At 38.5% G+C, this 22999-nt stretch overlaps 1 protein-coding gene across 1 annotated transcript; it reads right to left on the reverse strand.

The window, feature by feature from the left end:
• Nucleotides 1-5759: 5759 nt before the first annotated feature.
• Nucleotides 5760-22999, reverse strand: LOC132844207 (fatty-acid amide hydrolase 1-like). Its single transcript, XM_060867421.1, has 15 exons — nt 22759-22999; nt 19445-19558; nt 18817-18957; nt 17061-17194; nt 13505-13711; nt 13141-13181; nt 12943-13067; nt 12737-12862; nt 12382-12479; nt 12206-12305; nt 10386-10429; nt 10078-10117; nt 9890-9998; nt 8041-8186; nt 5760-6188 (listed from the first exon to the last, which is right to left on the reverse strand). Exons 1-15 carry the CDS (start codon nt 22933-22935, stop codon nt 6051-6053), a joined length of 1740 nt encoding a protein of 579 aa, XP_060723404.1. The 5' UTR covers nt 22936-22999; the 3' UTR covers nt 5760-6050.

Raw genomic sequence — 22999 nt, forward strand, 5'->3', positions numbered from 1 at the left:
ATCGGGCATCAAGGCAGGATACACCCTGGACGGAGTGCCAACCCATCGCAGGGCACACACACACACTCTCATTCACTCACACAATCACACACTACGGACAATTTTCCAGAGATGCCAATCAACCTACTATGCATGTCTTTGGACCGGGGGAGGAAACCGGAGTACCCGGAGGAAACCCCCGAGGCACGGGGAGAACATGCAAACTCCACACACAAGGCGGAGGCGGGAATCGAACCCCCAACCCTGGAGGTGTGAGGCGAACATGCTAACCACTAAGCCACCATGCCCCCTACTATTTAAATATTGGTTGCTTTTTCTACAAACAGTTTAAATGTTTTTAATTATGAGAAAGTCATCTAGATTTTATACTTCAGAAAACACGCTAACACGACATCCTTATTATGCCAACCTTGTGTTTAGCATCCAGGTCATTTGTATGGTCATAGTTATCATCATCTATGCTAGCCTGATAGATCAGGAACAAAGATGTAGTTAGTTAAAATTATAAGTGCGACAAATGGTGGGAGAAAGCCGTAGATAGGATACGGTCTACCACTTCCTGTGCCCGCCTCAGTCTCATTCAGTTTAAGGTTTTGTACAGAATTCATCTTTCCAAATCTAAACAGGCAAAAATCTATCCTGGGGTTGAGGACAGATGTGACAGATGTCATGCTTCCCCCTGTCATTTAAGTCATATGTTTTTTCTGTGCCCAAAATTACATTCTGGACAGGTTTTTTTGGCATTATGTCCTCCATATTTGAAGTGCAATTGATGCCATGCCCACTGATCGCTATACTGTATTTGGTATTACCAATGAGTCAGTATCACTGAGTTCTGTACACAAAGATGTTTTAGACTTCTCATCTTTGTTGGCCAGACGTTGTATACTTCTACACTGGAAAGCAATAAGATGTCCCTCCATCTCTCAGTGGTTTAAGGATTTGATTCCCTCTCACAGTACCTCAAAGCCCTCATCACTCCTCACTGCACCCCGCACCCTCCGATCTACCAGCACTGCTCGACTGGTTCCACCATCTCTCAGGGTAAGAGGCAAGTATACTACAAGACTCCTCTGTTCTGGCACCAAGGTGGTGGAACGAACTTCTCCTAGAGGTCCGGACAGCTGAGTCACTGGATATTTTCAAGCGGCGGTTGAAGACCTACTTATTCAGGAAAAACTTCAGCTAGCACTTCTTTCCTTATCTTTTGCATTTAAAAAAAATAAAATAAAAAAATAAAAAAACCTTTGACACTTTTTCATTGTAACTTTGAACAAATGGTTTAAACTCATGGTATCTTAAGTATGTAACTTAGTGAGCCAGCATTAATGTATTCAATGTTAGAGATTTAAGCACTTATGTACGTCGCTCTGGATAAGGGCGTCTGCCAAATGCTGTAAATGTAAATGTAAATGTAAATTTGATGTTTTTTCTTAAGTTGGAGAAAATAAAATTTACACTGAGGGGTTCTACTGACACCTTTTTTTGCAAGTGGCAACCTGTTATTTCTGTTACAACTGTATGCATAACCTTTCTTCCTTTTCTTCAGTTGTTTTAACAGGGGGGTGTTTGTGGGTGCGCGCGTGTGTTTGTGTGTATGTGTGTGTGTATGTGTGTGTGTGTGTGTGTGTGTGTGTGTGTGTGTGTGTGTGTATGTGTGTGTGTGTGTGTGTGTGTGTGTGTGTGTCTTTGTCTGGGGGTTTGATTTTGTTTTGGGTGGCGGGGTGGGGGTGTTTGCTCTTTGTTGTTTGAAAAAGGAAAATGGAGAATTTCTGTATACATTCTTGTATTTGTGGTTGTTGATTTTTCAATGAAAAAATAAAAAATAAAAAAATAAAAAATTATAAGTAAATGTTTTCCCATATTACTTAATTGCTTGATAAAAGGGGTACCAATTTACCTTCAGTTACTAAATTCTAAAATTTACTAAAGTAAATTTACAAATTTAAATGTTTTATACTTAAACTTAAGTAAAGAATTTGAAGCCGTACTTCCAGGCAGTCACCGAGACGCTAAATCTCTCCACACATTTCCTGAAAAGTGGATGAGACGGACTCGAGTGTCTATCCTCAAGACTTTGGGTGCTAATCCTGACATGCACCATCTGCATTTTCCATTTACTCTACATGTTTAAGCACATTTGCACAGCATTTATCACTTCAATGTAAACCAATTTGCCTGTAAGGGCCTTCGGGCGAAGAGAGACAGAAAGGAAAAGCCCAGACATAGCAGAAGCTCAGTGTGAGACATGCAGCAAGCCTACTGATAGCGGAAAAGAGAATCGTGTCCAGAAGCTATGCTTTTCATTCTGCAGGATAAGCAGCCCAAACCTGCATCACCAAAGTGTTGAGTCACAGAATCTTTACAATCGTGCTCAGAGCCTAACACGGATCAGCAGACACGCGTAAACTCCCATCGGTGTAGCGATGTAAAGATGAACGTCTTTCTCTGATGTCTTTTATAACATCCTTTGTGAAACTTTTATCATCTACGAGGCAGACGTGTCCCGTGACCAACGTTATTACCTCAAGCATTAGGACAATATCAGGACCTTGGTGGCTCTGGACGTCTTTGAATGGGACATTAGGAGGGAATGATCCTAGTTTAAGTGAAGACTCCTCTCATCTTTAAAGCGTGTGCTGTCATTTGATGAGAAAATGGCCTTTAAGAAGTTTTTATGAGATTGCTTTTCATCACACAAGCACTGAATGAGGTGTTTCCTCTCACCAATGAGACGTGAAATGCTGTTTTTGTCCAAAGTAAGTGTCTTGTGTGGTGTTTTTTTTTTTTTTCAGATTCAGATTCAGGTGCTCTGTCATTTTAGTAAAGAGAATTATGATGCAAAAGATGATTTACATGATACAGACTTGGCTGGGTTTCTCATTATTTTCCTCAACATTTTCTATCTCTGCTCATTTCCTTCTATTATTATTATTATTATTATTATTATTATTATTATTATTATTAGCCAAGCTGTCACTGCTGGGCCCTTGAGCAAGGCCCTCAACCCTCCCTGCTCCAGGGGTGCTGTATCATAGCTGCCCCTGCACTCTGACCCCAACCTCCTCAGTTGGGGTATGTAAAGAAAAGAAATCCACTGTGCTGTAATGTATATGTGGCGATAATAAAGGCTTCTATACCCTCTTCTTCTTCTTCTTCTTCTTCTTCTTATTATTATTATTATTATTATTATTATTATTATTATTATTATTATTATTATCCATTCCTAAATACCCAGTTCTTGATTTTTTAATAATTTTCCTAATTTCCTTTATTTCATTTTCCTCTCATCATCTTGCTTTTTTTTTTTTTTTTTTTTACTCTTTCTACATTTTTCTTCTCATTTCCTTGAGAAGTTAATTGTGTTTCCTTCATGTCTCATTCAGTTTGAATTCCCACTTGCAGTGTTTCTGAAAAGGCTGAAGGTCCACTCTTGGGTTAGAATTTAGATGTACAGGAGTATTTTATAACAACAAGATGCATCTCGCGACTGCTCTAACACAGGGCGATTTAAGAAATAGGGACATCAGAGCGAATGAGGCTGAATGAAAGCAGGCGTTGCATTATGTGCTGCCAGTGAAGAAGTTAAAACATTTAAATGTATGTAAAGCCCAATACAAACACATATTTACATCACAAGCAGGAAGAAATGAAAATGTCATGTGTCATTAAGTTCATCTGCAGCACCTTCAAATGAACACAGAAACCATTGGCGTACAAAAACGAAGCAAAGGGAAAATGAGAGTGCAAAAAAATAGAGAGAAATGTTTACCACATCTTCTTTCCAATGAAGCGGTAAACTCTGGGCTAGGTGTCATTCCATTTAATGACAGGATGCTATTGTGTTTCTTAATGTCGCTACACATTTTCACGCAACATTAAACAACATGAGAACAAATGACAACAATGATCTTTGGGAATACAGAAACTATGCATACATCGTGTTAACTGGGTCAATAAGCATCGAGTCTAGTTATGCTGGTGCCATTAGATTCATTCTCTTGATATATATACACTCTACCTGAACCTGGAACCTTTCACACAGGTCAAAATTCTTATTTTTACATTTACTCAAGCATCAAGAGAAACACAAGTTAATATATCTGCCATATTAAATTCACCAAATGCCATTTTTAGATGCAAATGCTCTACTTAGGTCAAATAAAATGCAAAAACTCCTCTTCCTGACATCCTGAGACCCAACAAGTTCTACCCCCACCATCCTGAGAACAAAAAGCTCTATTCCTGCTATCCCAAAACTGTCAAGCTCCAAGCAGGCCATATATATGTGTCCAGAAAATCTATTCCTTCCATCTTGAGACCCACTAAAACTACTCCTGACATCATGAGAACTACAGGCTCTCCTTCTGGTATCCCGAGACCAATAAGCTATACTTTTACCATCATGAGACCCAGAAACTCACTCTACTGCTGCCACCCTGAAACCCAACAAGCTCTACTCCCACAATTCTGACAACAAAAAGCTCTATTCTTGCACTCCTTAAACCTACATGTTCCTCTTTCTGCCATCCTGAGGCTGTTGAACACTAAGCAGGTAATAAGATCTATTTGTGCCATCTGGAGACCCACAAGCTGTACTTCTACCATCCGGAGACCCAAAAGCTCTACTCCTGCCATCACACAACCAATAATATCTATTGCTGCGACCCTGAAACCCAAAACAAGCTCTAATCCTGCTATCCTAAAGCTTATGTCCTGTATCTTGAAGACAACAGGCCATCCCAAGGCCTACAAATTCTACTCTTACTTTACTGGTGAATGTCCCAACTGTGATAACTAGTCTTTATTGTTAGATACTAACTTATATTCTAAATATGTTAGATATCTTAGACAGTGTGTGATAAAACATATCCAGTGAGTCACAGTGTCAGCCAAATGAGGACAGATTCCTCTAATCTCAGTCACCGTTAGCTGAGGCGATGATGTCTGTAAAGTTACTGTTACTGTTACTACAAAATGGAATTCAATTTTAAGAAAATAATGGATTGAAGAGAGGAGATTGGATTCAAAGGCAAATGTACAGAATAGCACTGGGGAAAAGGTAGGCCTTTATTCACACACAAAATGTCTTCTAGCAAAGTGTTAAGCAAAGAACGTTAAGTAAGAATTATAGAATAGAATGGGGCATAGAAGCCTTTATCATATACTTTACAGCACAGTGGAATTCTTTTCTTCACATACCCCAACTGAGGAGGTTGGGGTCAGAGTGTAGGGGCAGCTATGATACAGCACCCCTGGAGCAGGGAAAGTTGAGGGCCTTCCTCAAGGGCCCAGTGGTAGCAGCTTAGGCCATGTCCACACTAATCCGGATATATTTGAAAACGGAGTTTACGTCTAAAAACGCTCCGCGTCCACATTATCATTTTCAAACGTTTTCCAAAAGTTGCTCATCCACACTGAAATGTATGAAAACGCTTACATCTCCCTACTGCGCATGAGTAAATCTTCGACCTGCGTCATTTCCTCTATGGGTTTATTTACTTTCGACTGCATCACATGACTAAAAATGCGTCATAGTATTCAAAAGCCTCCGTCTTCACAGTCCACACTAAGACGCGAAGACGGCGTTTTCAAATTTATCCGTTCGGAGAGCGTCTTTCAACAGCTACGTTTTCGTTGACTTAAAACGCTGTCTCAGTGTGGACGAAAGGCCAAAACGGAGAGAAAAATATACGTTTTCAAACGAAAAAAATAAAATGTTCCTGAAATGTTATTTCAAATGCAGTCATATACAGACAGTCGGTTTAGAGTACTTTAATCCCAGTAACACCATTTAACCATTAAAATACAATACGTCTGTTTCAAAACGTAATCATAATCAATTCAAATCAGAATTTTAACATCATCTGAACTGCTAACAGAAACTCCGCCTTCAAACCATAGGCCACGCCCATATCCGGTCTGAATAGGGAGTAAAATTAACTGTGTTCTGAGGAAAGTGATTTAAAGTGTTAATCAGTGTGATGCATATCAACTTCAGATTATAGACTAGAATGTGTGTGTGTCTGTGTGTGTGCGTGTGTGTGTGTTTAGTGGAGTGTTTTTGAGTGCTTGTTCTTAACACAGAGCTTTTCCACTTCTCTCATAAGGCGTAAACACATCTCTTCCTGCCAGGGCCGAGCCACACACTGCACTGCTACCGGAAGACCCACGCCGCCTCGTATGGCCTGTAACGCATACAAACACACACTAATCACAAACATAAACATCAGGTGACTCTTCTATGCCATGAATACAGTTCAAAGGTCATTTCAAAGGTGGTTTTAATCTGAAATTTGAATGTTTGGACAAAGCAAAGGCAGCACTGCATCTGTCTCTGTTTGAGTAGAGATGAAACAATGGGTTAAATCTCAAAGCACCACTGTCATTGGGGCTTTTTACACCTGGTCACTTCATGCGTTTTCTGTGATCTGATAGCTATCCGATGGTAAAAAGTTTCGAGACGGATATAAATCCGATGGTACAAACCTCTTCAGGAGGTGGTCTGGGACGCATTTCAGATGAAACTGGACAGGTGTAAATGAATGTGGTTGTTCAAGCCACATACGTCAGCGCTATACTCCTCCCAAACGGAAGTACGTCACTCGTAGGTGATCTTTCACCCAGGCGTCTCATTGGGTCTTAAAACGCTGTAAACGCTGTTTTTTGTAACATAAACGTCGTAACAAGTTTTTCCGTCTTCTTCGCAGTAAACGCTGTTTTTTGTAACATAAACGTCGTAACAAGTTTTTCCGTCTTCTTTTTGATTGCATTCTGAAAACCACACACACCAAAGCGTGTTCCATTTCAATTACTCCGGAAATGAGGTAAAATATATTTGCATTTTGGGCGGGAGTAGAAAGATCGGATCGATATCCGATTCGCCGAGACGCATTTATGTGGCCTAATGTAAATGGAAGAGTTTTAACAAATCAGATAGCTATCGGATCAGAGAAAACACACTAAGTGACCAGGTGTAAAAAGGCCCGTTAAGTAGCCAAACTGCATTATGGGTAATATAGGACACCATTAACCAAAGTGAAAACAGAAAGTCGGCTAAGTTAAATATAAAATAAATGTTGGACAGTAATTAACATGATATGCTAATTATTCAAATTAACGTGCGATTTTTTCCTTAATTGACAGGTCTGCAGGTTTGCAGGGCAGTGGTTAGCTAGCAAGATGAGTTCACTAGCTAACACTAGCTGATAATAATACTGTTAGATTCTGTAAAGATTTCACACAATAAGAAGACGGATGTGGCCAAATCATTCCCAATACACTTAACACCAGTGTCATTAAATCAGTCAGCAAGATTTTTCTTTCTCTTGCTAGTGAAGCCTGGGGTACGTACAGTATCTACCCCCAAACCTCTGGTACAATCCCAAACGATTAGCGTGTAAATCACGACAGAAGTTACAGAGAAGAAACGTAGAAATGTGCTGCCTTGAGGCAAGACGCCACATTGTACAGACTGTGAAACAAAACTTAAAAACTATAACCATTTAAACCACAATCATCAAAACAAGAAACAAATTTTTCTTTTAAGTTTTTCATCTCCGAACCAAATCCCTTCTTTTTTCTGCCTTAGTTTTTTTTTTAATGCTTTTTTTTTGCTGTCACACAAAATAACATTAATTAATAAATTAATTTCTGAACAACTTTCTGTTTAATTCTTCAGCCTGTTACAAGAGCCTTATTTTAAAGAGCCTTTTCATAATAACATGATGAACATCGTGGTGGTATTAACATGCTAATGGATATCAATGAGCGCTGTAAGAAAACAGAACTTTAACAGTGTTTTTATAACAGAATTGTTTATGAAATAGAACAATAAATAATTGATTGATTGATTGATTGATGAATTAATTAATTAGAAAAATAGGGAGCTCCTTTGATCAGTTATGAAGCATCTTCATTATAAGAAACAGGTTGCTTCACCTTTCCTACTACTGAAAAATGAAAGAATGGAATAAATATCAAAGTTCTGAAGCTCAGCTTGTAACCTGTTTGAGGTTGAACTCAGTGTCTCATGTTCACCTTGACAAATGTCTTGTCACAAATGTCTCCATAGTTCCCTGTGTAGTGCTTCATCTGATCTTCATCCTCGGCTGTGACCTGGGTGACAGGAACGACTCCGACGGGGAAATTGAGCACGTTGTACAGTGCGGTGTAACTCAGAGCACCTGAACACAATGATGCAAGCTTTACACAAGGGTAGCCCCGCCCACTTGACATATAGCCGCTAAAATTTGTACAACATTAAACATGTTAAATAACAGATAGCTAAATAATATAGATAACAAATATATTAGGAATGTTTTTTTTTTTTCAGAATTTAGCAGCTAGCTAAAGGAAGGATAGAAGTGAATAAATACATGTTCACAGTTTAATTCTTAAAACTTTATGAGCAAACCTTTAATTCACTAACTAGAATGACCATAGACTGAGTTAACAAACTGAACTATAACAGCATTGGAAATTGTAAAGCTACAGCGTACAAAGGCGTTCTGTTCAATTCTATACATTCTATACAATTCTGTGCTTCTGATTTCCAATGTGGTAACACGTATGTGCTGGTCAGGGGTGCACATACTTTTCAACATATTGTGTGTGTGTCTGTGTGTGTGTGTGTGTGTGTGTGTGTGTGTGTGTATGCTTAAGAATTCACTCAATGCTTCTAATTTGGAAAAAGTAATACTTTATAGTAGCGGGGTGGTTCTAGAGGCGGGGCCACAGGGGCCCTGGCCCCTGCTGAAATCTGATTGGCCCCTGATTGACCCCCGTGCCATCACTTGTCGACGAGAAGAGCAACCGGAGAATTTTTCACAACGATCACAGATGCAATTCCACCCCCAAACAAATGCATCAAAATTGTTTATCTCATCAAAAAAGGGCTTAAATTGCAATTTGTTTTTCTGACAATATGTGAAAAAGATGAGAAATAAGAAACAAATGTTTAGGTAAATATATCCACACTGTAAATTGTACTGTATTCGGAAACAGTGTTATGGTAACATACGTACATGTTAAAATACCTCTTTGTTTGTTCTGAATTTGCTCTGCTGCACTTTACCTTATTAGAATGTACTGAATGAGATGTTTAAGCTGGGAGGTATAAATATATCTGCACTGTAAATTGTATTGTATTTGATAATTTAATCACTGTGCTGTACTTTTGTGTGTGTGTGTGTGTGTGTGTGTGTGTGTGTGTGTGTGTGTGTGAGATGCATTGTGTCCTTTATGCACAGTATAAATAAATGAAAAAAAATCATTAAGAATTTACTGGCTCATAATTGGGGGGGCACGGTGGCTTAGTGGTTAGCACGTTCGCCTCACACCTCCAGGGTTGGGGGTTCGATTCCCGCCTCCGCTTTGTGTGTGTGGAGTTTGCATGTTCTCCCCGTGCCTCGGGGGTTTCCTCCGGGTACTCCGGTTTCCTCCCCCGGTCCAAAGACATGCATGGTAGGTTGATTGGCATCTCTGGAAAATTGTCCCTAGTGTGTGAATGAGAGTGTGTTTGCCCTGCGATGGGTTGGCACTCCGTTCAGGGTGTATCCTGCCTTGATGCCCAATGATGCCTGAGATAGGCACAGGCTCCCCATGACCCGAGGTAGTTCAGATAAGCGGTAGAAGATGAATGAATGAATGGCTCATAATTTTTTTATTAGAGTGCTGAATGACTGCTGAAATGTATTTGCACCGTACTGAATAAATTATTTTGTGTGCTTGAATGTACCCTGTATTTGGCCCCTGAATGTAACATGGGGCCCCTTAATGGTCCCTGTTACAGAAAAATCCTAGAACCGCCACTGTATAGTAGGCAGTTTCCTTCTAATGTAACACAGTATGTGTTTAAATCTAAATAAGGCAGAATTGTGAATGTTACTGCTTAGTTTTCCGGTGTAGTTGAAGTTATAAGCTGGTCCCAGCATGGGGCAGAGCAGAACATCCAGCTCCAGCTTCTCCCACTGAGCCAACGTCTCCTGGATATAACCCTACAAACACAAACAACAAGCTTTAATGTTTGGTCTAAGCAATGTACAAACATATACATACATACATTCAGGCATATACCTCAACTGCTTTGTGCTGTTTCCACAGATCGGCTGGAGAGCTATACACACACACACACACACACACACACACACACACACACACACACACAAAAGACATGGAAAGAAACAAAACGTCACACACTTTGCTGCATCAGAAGTCATTAAGTAGATTCTGTTCCACTACGTCATTATCAAATTATCAAAGGATTCAGTTGACATTAAGACAAGCAGCTTTGCAGATATCTGGATACTTTTTTAGTGAATATTTCATTTATTTGACGTACCATAAATCAACAGGTGTAGTTACAGGAAGTGGTTCACTCTTACCTGACTCCACAAGTCGCGTTCATAAGTGCAGCAATGCGTGGATACTGAGGGGAAGAAAAAAAATACTATTACTACAAGTACGATCTAAAAACAGTCTAAAAAAATATGTCTAAATCTGTACTGCATCGAATTTCTATAGAGTTAGAATTACAGTCAAATAAAGTCAATCACATGAGTTATAACTGAAATAAATTTAAGAAAAAGGAAATAGAAAAAGGAAGAAATAAATGAAATGTACAAGACAAGACTTTTTTAACAATGAAATTTTTAAAAATGAATATAAATAATATTATAAATCAATGTTTATTAGTTTAGTTTAGTATAGTATATTTTAGTTTAGTTTAGTTTAGTTTAGTATAGTATAGTATAGTATAGTTTATTTTAGTTTAGTATAGTATAGTAGTTTATTTTAGTTTAGTTTAGTTTAGTATAGTATAGTATAGTTTAATTTAGTTTAGTTTAGTATAGTTTATTTCATTTTAGTTTAGTTTAGTATAGTATAGTATAGTATAGTATAGTTTATTTTATTTTATTTTAGTTTAGTTTAGTTTAGTTTAGTTTAGTTTAGTTTAGTATAGTATAGTTTATTTTAGTTTAGTATAGTATAGTTTAGTATAGTTTATTTTAGTTTAGTATAGTATAGTTTAGTATAGTTTATTTTAGTTTAGTTTAGTATAGTGTAGTTTAGTATAGTATAGTTTTTTATTTTTATTTTATTTTTTCATTCTTAAGTATAATTTTAAATCCAAGTTATTATTTGTTAGAGTGTGAATTTGTTGGAATAAGGTCCAGAGATTTGTATTTAGATCCCAAATAAATCTGGGTTGCAGCTTGGTGGAAACTGTTGTGTAGTCTGAGGACGTGTTCTAGATGATTTTTAAGAAATAACTAGGTAAATAAAATCATGTGCAGAGTAGAAAATAAATAATTAATATGGTAGCAGTGACATCACAAACGGACTCCAGTAAATAAATATACATATCAAAGTGCTACAGAAAATAAATAATAAAAAATAACAGAAAATAATGTTTTAAAAAGTAATTAATGATAGAAAAAAAATAAATAACAACAATAACAATAATAATAATAAGAAGGTAATTACTTATTATTATTATTATTATTATTATTATTATTATTATTATTAAAACAGACAAATATTTTTAAAATTATAATTAAAATATAATATAAATAAATAAATAAATAAATAAATAAATAAATAAATAAATAGGAGATCTGCGATGGGTTGGCACTCCGTCCAGGGTGTATCCTGCCTTGATGCCCGATGACGCCTGAGATAGGCACAGGCTCCCCGTGACCCGAGGTAGTTCGGATAAGCGGTAGAAGATGAATGAATGAATAAATAGGAGATACCGGTACCATCTGTTTTATGTGGTCAGTATTAACATGAACACATTATTAATCTTGAATTTTGTATTATTTTAATCTGTATATTATTCTTTATAATAACCTTTTGTTCTATGTTTATGTTCTGTAAAGCTGCTTTGAGACAATGTCAACTGTAAAAAGTGCTATACAAATAAACTTGAACTGAATTGAATTGAATGGAATTATCACATAATAACTTCATTACAAATTGGAAAAAAGAAAACTGTTAAGAAAATGTTCCAATCCCTCATCATCACTCCCTACACTGTCGCTCCTATTTACAACCAAAGTGGCAGTAATCAGTAGGAGTGTCAGTGATTATAAATCAATTATTACTGAAGACAACCGATGTGTAAATATCGATTCGTCACTTCACAATGCGAAATTTTATTATATTGTTCAGAAGCCTGATGTTCATAGTAAATGAAACTCACAACAGGTCTAAGGAGCAGAGAGATCATCCTCTTCATAAACACTGGAAGACCGTAGTGTGAAGCCTGATGCTGTAGACACGGATCGACAGGACCAGGCTTACTGAAAACACACAGCGGCCTCAAAGTTTACAGATCGCTTTAAACTCTAATGAAGTGATATAATTCTAACGACTTACAGGTGCTCTAAAAGAGTAGCGCCTCCATCTGCCAGGTTTCCCCTCCCAACATACTCGTTGAAGGCAGTGAACATGTGAAGAGGTTTGAATGGAATTAGCTATCGTGTAGAGAAAGGAAGATACAACACATACACACACACACACATACACACACACACACACACACACATACATGCACAAACACACATGGTCATAGATGGATATATTTATGTAAGCTATTAAAATCCATTCGTATCTGAATACTCTGATCTAAAGGACATCAAATGGGCAAAAGTTTGTGCATCCCTGACCACACAAAATGTACATGTTCCATCCTTTAGCCCCAGTGATATAGATGAGGCTCGAGCACTAATACCGTGTGCCCTGCTTGTTCCAGGAGCTCTCTGGTCTCTCGTAGAGCTCTGCTCATGCTCGGAGACGGCTGAAAGTACCCGTCGTTCTCATAGTAACCGATCCTCAGGGGCTCCGAGCTCTCGTATACCTGTTCATAAAGAAAAATGATTAAGTACCAAGAGACACGACACACGACACTGAAGCACTGAAGAGACCTGTGTGTGGTACCTGCTGGTTGAACGGTATCGGAGGAACCGTAGGGTCCAGAGTGAACATGTCGGTGCAAAGTAAAGCTCTCATACACAGAGCCAGACTCTCCACGTCACGGGCCATGGGACCAACAGCTGACAGAGCTGGAAACAAACACATTTGTTAGCTCCTACTCTCAAAATCTATTCTATATGAATTAGTGGAACTGTGCTTTACCTGTCTTTCCACCTTTTACACATGAAGAGAGTCCACGCAGGCTGCATGGAAAGAAACTTGAGAACTTAAGAAACTAGATACATCAAAACATTACCATGGTATTATGAATTATAGTAAGACTTTCATATCATATCATGTTCTTGTAAGGCATAATGCATTTTACCTGGTTAACTAAGATGCTGACAGCCTGCTGAATTAGCAGATAAAATATCCACAAGCTAGTCAGCTATAACATTAATAGTTAAGCAGTTAATATCTTTGTTAAATCAAACAAGGACCATGTTTACCTCCTGTATAAAAATGCTGAAGAGAATGTGTCTATTATAACAATATTGTATTAATACAATTAAATTAATTAGAACACCTTATCCTGTTGTTTGTGGGTTTTAAGCCGTAGATGCCACAGAAGGCTGCTGGGATGCGGATGCTTCCTCCGATGTCGGTTCCCAGCCCCAGAATAGATCCTCCTCCAGCGATCAGAGCAGCCTCGCCACCTGAAGAGCCTCCACAGGTCTTCTGCAGGTTGCAGGGGTTCACCGTCCTCCCGTATATGGGGTTACTGCATTCATAACTAGAATAAAAAAACACACAACACTATATCCAAGAAGCATCAGAACTGGTTGTGTTATTTGGAGGACATAGGATCTTATGGTACATGTATAAAAACTGCAAAAACTTTAAGGATCGATGCCATGTATTTTTATTTCAGAATTTAAAAGAGGTGGGTTCTTGAATTCACATGTCAAAATGCACCTGGATTGCAAAAATAAATGAATAAACAAAAGGACCCACTAACAGAATTAGATTTCCATATTTATTAAAAAATAATTTGAGAAAAAAGAACCATCACACAGGCAACATTAAAACAAACCTCTCAAAAATAAGAAGATAACTGGCATTAGACTAAATAAGTAGTATTTCAAGCAGCATGGAAGAAGAGCCTCCTGAGCTGCAGAAAATCTCTTAGTGCTGCTGAGATAAAAAAAATAAAATAAATAAATAATAATTATCCTTGAGTTATTTAAAGGTGCGGTGCACGATGTTTGAAAGCCAATGTTTACATTTGAAATCACCAAAACAAACACGCCCCTAACCCAAATGGGTGTCACCCCTGTTTTGATAGCTCCGCCCCACACATACATACGTAAACCAACTTTTATGGCGGAACCTGCTGGGGCAGCTGGCCGAGGGGATATTTTTATCAATAAATGAACACAATGAGTAATACTATGGTAATACAGATGTGTTTTTGCAGTACTGTGTGTTGTACCGTGAAAGGTTTAGCTCCGTTTCACACGGAAGACGTTCAGTTCTCTCCAGCGCTGGAAAGCTGATCCTATATTAACACGGGTCCTGCTTCTTGCCTTATCGTGCTTTTCGTTTGTATCTGCCATGTCAATGTTTTAATCACTTTCTGATAATGTCACACATGTGCACTGAACACTCTTGACATATTGACAAGACACGCCCCTTTCTGCTCATTGGCTACATGTTTGTTTTGTTTGTCAGCCCGACTCAGTTTTCTGAAGCATTTCTCAAACAACGTACGACCCACGTTTAAATATTGCAGCAAAATTAACTAAAATTAAACCACCACAGAAACATGCACACCATCAAAAGGTATCTGCGATCATTTTATGAATTATTTTAATGGCAAAATGAAAATAATTCAGAACATAAATATAAAACAGAAGCGAGTGAACTTCTCTTAAAAACAATCAGTTCTTCCATTAGGAATGTCTCTGTACCTGGCTTTGTTAAGCCATGATTAAAAAACTCGATCTCCACCCGGTCTGCTGTCCAACTAGAGGCCAATATCAAGTCTTCCCTTTATCTACATGATCCTAGAGCAGGTTGTAGCACAGCAGTTATGCTCATACGTACACAGGAATAACATTCACAAGCTCAGGATTGAGGCCTCGTCTTAGCACTGAGACAGCGCTGGTTAAAGTGGTAAATAACTAATAAGTACTTTCTTTAAAAAGTAAGCTTTTTGATTACAGAGTACCTCTGGATGGCCTTTCTGTCTCATCATGTGCAGCAGTAGAAGATCTTGGTGTGATTATTGTCTTTGTTTTATTTAAAGATTGACTAGATCATATCACTAGATATCATAGCCTTCTTTCAAGCCCCAAATACTGATAAGAAATACAATTTCACTACATGATGCAGAAAAAACTAGTTCATGCATTTGTTACATTAAAGTTGGATGATTGTAATTCTATGATGTCTAGATGTTCCAGCATCAACACAAACAAGCTATAGTTCATCCTAGAGCCTTTACTAGAATACAGACTATATGAACTTATTGCTCCGATCCTACTCTGGCTATCTACACTGGGACCCAGTCATATACTGTACTGCACTGATTATAAAATACACACCACAGCACCTGAGAGATCTCTTGGTCTTTTATGATCTGTCTCCTTCTCTGATATCATCTGCTATTTGTTGTTATGTTAAATACTGAAGGCTACAACAGTTGTATTTTCATAACTCGTCTCGGAGACTCTCCGAATTCTAATTGTGAATGATTCCTACAAAACTAAAATGTCAAACAAATAACTGTCTCAACACCGTACATGACTTCTACAACTTACCAGGGCCAATTTTCAACCACTCCCTCAGGCTGATTTAAAGGACCACAAACGGAGATGGAATACAAGCAGGCGTGTGGTGATTAATTTTCTTCTCAGCCATTCAAAGCTTATCACATAAGCACTGGAGAAAGTGTTTTATCATAAGCTAGGTCTTATCATTAGCTAATTATTAACCTTTTCTCAAGCTAAACCAGGTGTTAGTTTAACTTGATATCACTTTGTCGAAACGAGAAATAAAAAGACTAATGTTGTGTAAGTTGTAGCCAAAAAGGAAAAAGGTCTAACTAGTGAGGCGAGAAGTTAGCAGGACTGCACTGAGCCTAACAGCTAACTGTTTTGCTAGCATTTGCAATCAATTAAATTTAATACAGTTTTATTTGTATAGTGCTTTGAACAACGGACATTGTCTCAAAGCAGCTTTACAGGAAATATAGTACAGGAAATATAGCACAAAAGGTTCAAGATTAAAATTAGACTTATATTTAAACAGGGATCTCAAGTATCACACATTAACGTGACAGTCACTCATTTGGGTCTTTTCTTTTATCGAGCGCGTCTCCCCTGGAGCTCTTAGTCGAGCCTGACACTTATCAGCCAATCAAAAAAATAGGCTACACAACAGCCAATCAGAAAATAGCACTATTGTATCTGGGTAAGATTTAACTCAACAACCAATGAAAAAAAAAGCAGATCCTGTAATTGATCAGCATCATCCTCGTTCACCCACAGAGAAAAGCACTGGAGCTGCGAGCATCACTTTGAGCAGAGTTACTCAAATTCAAACAAATTCAAACAAATTCAAACAAATGTTACAGCAAATTCACAACTTGTTTGACACAAACAATGACATTGTGACTGCTGTTAGAGACGTTTCCCAGATAATCAGCATCAGTTTTTCATATGTGTCTGTATCTTAGCCAACAGTTTTACAGCCTGTTCAATGACAACATCTGCTCAGAACAAGTAGTCTAGGCCAGTGGTTCTCAAACTGGGGGCCCTGAGTTGGTGCCAGGAGGCCCTGAGATGGTGCCCGGGGGCTTCAGTTCACTGACAACACCTGCTCAGGACAAGTAGTCTAGGATTTAGTGCTTCCACATTCTAATGCTGATGCCAAGAGGGTATTTTCGATGGTCAGTTTGAACAGTTTGGTTAAGGTTGGAGATGTCTTTCTTGCCTGTCTTGCCTGTCTTCATAACTTGAGAGCCCTATTTAAATGTGTTTGCATTTATCCCTAATGAGTGAACTTAAGGCGACTGACGCAAAATAGTGTAGGATTTCTCTGAAATAAAACATGTAGAGAGTCTGTAGAGTGTTTCTTACTTGAGGAGACCCTGAGGGATGTTAGTTTTGATGAAGGGGATTGCACCCTGTTTCTTCAGCACCGAAACCACCACACTGTCCTTAATGACAGGATCATCAAGCTTAGTCAGTACACCACAGGTAGAGTCGTAGCCCTGATGACACACACACACACACAATGTCATACTGAAACACACATTTATTAAAAGTGTGTAGCTGTCTGTAGGTTTCTTTCCCATGCTCTGTCTAAATGTGTGTATTCTGTAGTTATTTGAGCCGTTGTGATCCTGAAAAGACGAAATTTCATTACATTTTATATGTGCAGATGAATGAGACAACCTTGAACCGAGATGCACACGGTGTCTTCATACCAGAACCATAAATGTCCGGCAGCTTGTCACATTCTTTTTGAGATCTTTACATCTTTTACAGTGATAATTTCTCCCTGGTTTTGAGCTTCTTCACGTTTTTGATCCAGTTTTCCTCTATTGGTTTGTTTTTTTCTGATTGTTTGACTATTTCTTTTTAAAAAATTACAAATTTCTGCCTGCTTTGTGTCCATGTTGATAACTGAACGTCTTTGTCACGTCTCGCTTCACACTGGTGGTTAATTTGAAACTCATTAGAAAGGAGACACTCCTGTTTTAGACGTGTTTCTGTTTTTACCTAAAATACTGATGATATATTCATAGAAAAGTTCCAAAAAACACAAATAATTTCACACAAATGTTTAGATCTTCAAAGTAATTGGTGATATCAAACCCATTTTTGAGATGCTCCAATTCCAGATATATATCCATAAATTTATACAAATGAGCACTTGAAGATTAAGGACCTTGCTCAGGGGCCCAACAGATGAATCTTGGCATTGCTGAGATTTGAAATCACAACCTTCTATTCGGAAGTTCAGCGTCTTAATCGATGCATTTTCTTTCACTGTTTATTATTGCTGAAGTGTTCTGCACTGATTCCGTCAGTCTTTATCATATCATGTGATCTGTTCACCTGAGTCACCCTTTGCCACAAATCTGTGTTACATAAATATACACACCTCACTGGTTTTGTTACTCAAAAACAATATATAGCTTTATATATGACTCCGATGTTAAATATTAACTGAACTGATGCAGTGTTAATCAGTCCAACCAATGCATTATGGGAATTCGTCACAAGAGTGGGAAGCTTATTCTAGCTAATATTCTAGATAATGATCTGAATGTTAATGTTTGCCTTCTTCTCAAAGCACCATCTAAAAATATCTTTATCCCAGACACACTGGGGTGGTGGTGGCTCAAGTAGTTAAGGCTATGGGTTGTTGATTGGAGTATTGGGGTTCAAGCCCCAGTACTTCTATTCCACAACTGTTGGGCCCTTGAGCAAGGCCCTTATCTCTCTCTGCTCATGGCTAAAACCCAACCTCAAAAGTTGGGAGATGGGAAGAAAGAGTTTCGCTGTGCTGTAATGTATATGTGACAAAATAAAGTCGTCTACTTCTTTACTGCCCCACAATCAGGGTGTAAAATAATGTGATGTCCTTATGAACTATGCCTTTTGGTAGCTGCCACATTTATTTTTATTTATTGTGTACGTTTGTGTTTAGAACGATCCTCTCTATAGCATCAACAAGATAAAGAAATGTAATGTGTTTAATCCATACTTTTACACATACAGTCACTATTTCTTCTCCTATCCATTGCACTAAGATTACAAAACCAAACCTAAACCATGCCAATGTCCAATTCCATGTTGTGTTTGACGGCGTTCCCGCCGTCAATACCTCATAATCCACGTTGTCCTTGATGCTGATGGGAATGCCATAAAGAAGGCCATCTTTGTGTGACTCGATGTCTTCCAGTTGTTTCAGACTCTCTGTGAGGACAGCAGTGCCACAGTTTAATTTCTTGTGCACCTCTATGGCCTGTAAAACACAGCACAAGTTCCTGTTATACAATTTGTTAGCAAATGTTTAGCTATCAGGTTTCACACAATGAAATGTCTACACAGTTGAAGCACTAGCTAAACTATGGGTGCATGCTAAACTCTATGCAGCGCAATAGCAACAGAGCTGCTAGAGTACAGACTGTTACAGGGTTTAATACATCACACTATATGACATGCATAGACAACACACGTTCATCCTCCTGTTTGTGTAAGTGTGAATATTTGAATATATTAAATCGATTGTTTACTGTGGTTCCAGCACAAGCACATCAGTAAAACAATAGACATGGATACACAGTAAACAGTGCCATAAACATTTGTATAACTTATTAACTCTAAATACAAAGATGTGTCTTCCCAGAGTTAATGGATGGCAGAGAAGGTGGATGTATAACTGTACACAGGTGAGGTCTGGGGGTCACGTGTGAGTGTGGGATCACTGTTTAGGTGAAAGTGCGCTGAACCTTCTCTATGTAGGCATGGAGCACAGTGTCAGGTCGTAGAGATCCTCCTCTGATCTTCTGACTCAGTTCAGCCAGTGGGAGAGTCACAATGGAGCTCAAATCAACACCAGCGTTCTGCAAACACAAGACTATTCAAGTCAGATGTTACATAGTTAGCTATGAGAGACAGACAGACAGACAGACAGACAGACAGAAAGGCAAAAGGGATAGACCAATAGTTGTGTAGGCTGACAAATGGGTGGTTAGAGAGGCGGAGATGTAGCTTAAGAGACAGGCAGATAAGTAATTTGATTGACAGACAGATAAATATGTACTTGGGATTTGACACAGACAGACAGTAATATGTAACTTTACAAACAGACATGTAGCTTGATAAACAAACATGATTTGACACAGACAGACAGACAGACAGACAGACAGACATGTAGCTTGACAGACAGACAGACATGTAGCTTGATAAACAAACATGATTTGACACAGACAGACAGACAGACAGAGACAGACAGACAGACAGACATGTAGCTTGACAGACAGACAGTAATATGTAACTTTACAAACAGATATGTAGCTTGATAAACAAACATGATTTGACACAGACAGACAGACAGACAGACATGTAGCTTGACAGACAAACAGACATGTAGCTTGATAAACAAACATGATTTGACACAGACAGACAGACAGACAGACAGACAGACAGACAGACAGACAGACATGTAGCTTGACAGACAGACAGTAATATGTAACTTTACAAACAGACATGTAGCTTGATAAACAAACATGATTTGACAGTAAGACAGACAGTCAGACAGACAGACAGACAGACAGACAGACAGACATGTAGCTTGACAGACAGACAGTCTTACACATGTCCTACATGTCTTACAGCTGCTTTTGATACAGTTGATCATGATATTCTTCTCTGCCGGTTAGAAAATATGTTTGGTTTTGGAGGTATTGCTTTGCAGTGGTTCAACTCATATCTTAGAGACATGTCTTTTTCTGTTGAGTTAGGTATGTTTTCTTCATCTGTTGCTCCTATTACCTGAGGAGTGCCTCAAGGATCCATTTTAGGGCCACTTCTTTTTAATTTATATATGCGACCTTTGGGGGACATTATTAGGAGACACAATGTTTCATTTCATTTATATGCTGATGATACCAGTTGTACATACCATTGAAAGCTGGCGATACCATTCAACCCTTATTGGACTGCCTTGGGGACATCAAGAAATGGCTGTCCAATAGCTTTCTTCGACTAAATGAAAATAAAACGGAAGTAATCGTCTTTGGCCCCCCTAAGTTGAGAAGTGGTCTTATAAACGAGCTTGGCAAGCATTTCCCCTCAGTCTCCTCCCAGGTTAGGAATCTTGGTGTCATTCTGGACTCTGAACTTTGCTTAACCAAGCAGATTAATACAGTTGTCAAGAACAGTTTTTATCAGTTACGGATCATCTCGAGACTGAAATCTTTTTTAACTTTTAATGACCTGGAGAAAGCCATTCATGCTTTTATCACCTCCCGCCTTGACTACTGTAATTCATTATATTTGTGTCTTGCTCAGTCATCCATTGCACGCTTACAGATGGTACACAATGCAGCTGCGAGACTCTTGACCGGGGCAAAGAAAACAGATCACATTACACCAATTTTAGCCTCTCTTCATTGGCTTCCTGTCTATTTTAGAATTCAATTTAAAATCTTGTTGTTTGTTTTTAAAGCTCTTAATGGTCAAGCCCCATCTTATCTCACAGATCATCTTATTCATTTTTTCATCCACCAGATCTCTAAGATCTGCTGATAGAGCTCTCTTGGTTGTCCCTCGCTCACGCTTAAAAACGAAAGGTGATAGGGCTTTTTCTATTGCGGCCCCCCGTCTCTGGAACCAACTTCCACTGGACATTCGCCTTGCACCTTCCAGTAAAACTTTTAAAGTGAAGTTGAAAACATATTTTTATTCCCAGGCATTTTAATCGGATTTTGTCTATGTTCTATTGTTTTATTGTATCATCTGTTTTGTTAATTTTATGTTTAGTTTTTGACTTTGTTCAGCACTTTGGTCAGGTCTGCTGTGATAAATGTGCTATATAAATAAACTTTACTTACTTACTTACTTACAGTAATATGTAACTTTACAAACAGACATGTAGCTTGATAAACAAACATGATTTGACACAGACAGACAGTCAGACAGACAGACAGACAGACAGACAGACAGACAGACAGACAGACATGTAGCTTGACAGACAGACAGTAATATGTAACTTTACAAACAGACATGTAGCTTGATAAACAAACATGATTTGACACAGACAGACAGTCAGACAGACAGACAGACAGACAGACAGACAGACAGACAGACATGTAGCTTGACAGACAGACAGTAATATGTAACTTTACAGACATGTAGCTTGATAAACAAACATGATTTGACACAGACAGACAGACAGACAGACAGACATGTAGCTTGACAGACAGACAGTAATATGTAACTTTACAAACAGACATGTAGCTTGATAAACAAACATGATTTGACACAGACAGACAGACAGACAGACAGACATGTAGCTTGACAGACAGACAGTAATATGTAACTTTACAAACAGACATGTAGCTTGATAAACAAACATGATTTGACAGTAAGACAGACAGTCAGACAGACAGACAGACAGTAATATGTAACTTTACAGACATGTAGCTTGATAAACAAACATGATTTGACACAGACAGACAGACAGGCAGACAGACAGACAGACAGAGACAGACAGACATGTAGCTTGACAGACAGACAGTAATATGTAACTTTACAAACAGACAGTAATATGTAACTTTACAAACAGACATGTAGCTTGATAAACAAACATGATTTGACAGTAAGACAGACAGTCAGACAGACAGACAGAAAGACAAAAGGGGTAGACCAAAAGACATGTGGCTTGACAAATGGGTGGATACAGAGACAGACATGTAGCTTGAGAGACAGGCAGATATTTAATTTGACAGACAGATAAACATGTATGTTGACAGAAAAACATGTAGCTTGACAGACAGTCCGATATTTTACTTTACAGACAGACATGTAGCTTAACAGACAGACAGCCAGACAGACATGTAGCTTAACAGACAAACATGATTTGAGATAGACAGACAGACAGACAGACAGCCAGACAGCAGAATGAAAGACTGCTATACAGTGGTATTGCACATTTATTGTCACACTTACATTGTCTTTACACACTCTGGCTTTGCAGTGATTTCAATTCAAGTTGTGGATGAAGAAAACAAACTGTGTGTGTGTGTGTGTGTGTGTGTACCTGAGTCTTAAAGCGGTTGACAGCTTTCTCTGCCTGTCCGACCTCCTTCTCTCTCTTCTCTCTGGCTCTCTGCAGTTTCCTCTTCACCTTCTGTTGTTCTCTCCATTTCAGCAGCAAAACACTGACACCAGCAGAACAGAGCAGAGCCACTGCTACACTCTTCCACTCACCATCCATGTCTCAGCTCACCTCCTCCTACCTTTTCCTCCTGCTACACTCACCTACAATGCGATACCAACAT

The sequence above is a fragment of the Tachysurus vachellii genome, chromosome 4 (genome assembly GCF_030014155.1).
Source record: "Tachysurus vachellii isolate PV-2020 chromosome 4, HZAU_Pvac_v1, whole genome shotgun sequence".
Lineage (NCBI taxonomy): Eukaryota > Metazoa > Chordata > Actinopteri > Siluriformes > Bagridae > Tachysurus > Tachysurus vachellii.

Bases quoted from the DNA above. Each gene is read 5' to 3' on its own strand.
- LOC132844207 (XM_060867421.1), bottom strand. From the start codon at position 22,935: ATGGATGGTGAGTGGAAGAGTGTAGCAGTGGCTCTGCTCTGTTCTGCT. The intron at 12,863-12,942 runs GTACCACACACA...CTTTATGAACAG, and splicing joins CGATACCGTTCAACCAGCAG to GTATACGAGAGCTCGGAGCC. The intron at 12,480-12,736 runs GTATTAGTGCTC...TCTACACGATAG, and splicing joins TGGAACAAGCAGGGCACACG to CTAATTCCATTCAAACCTCT.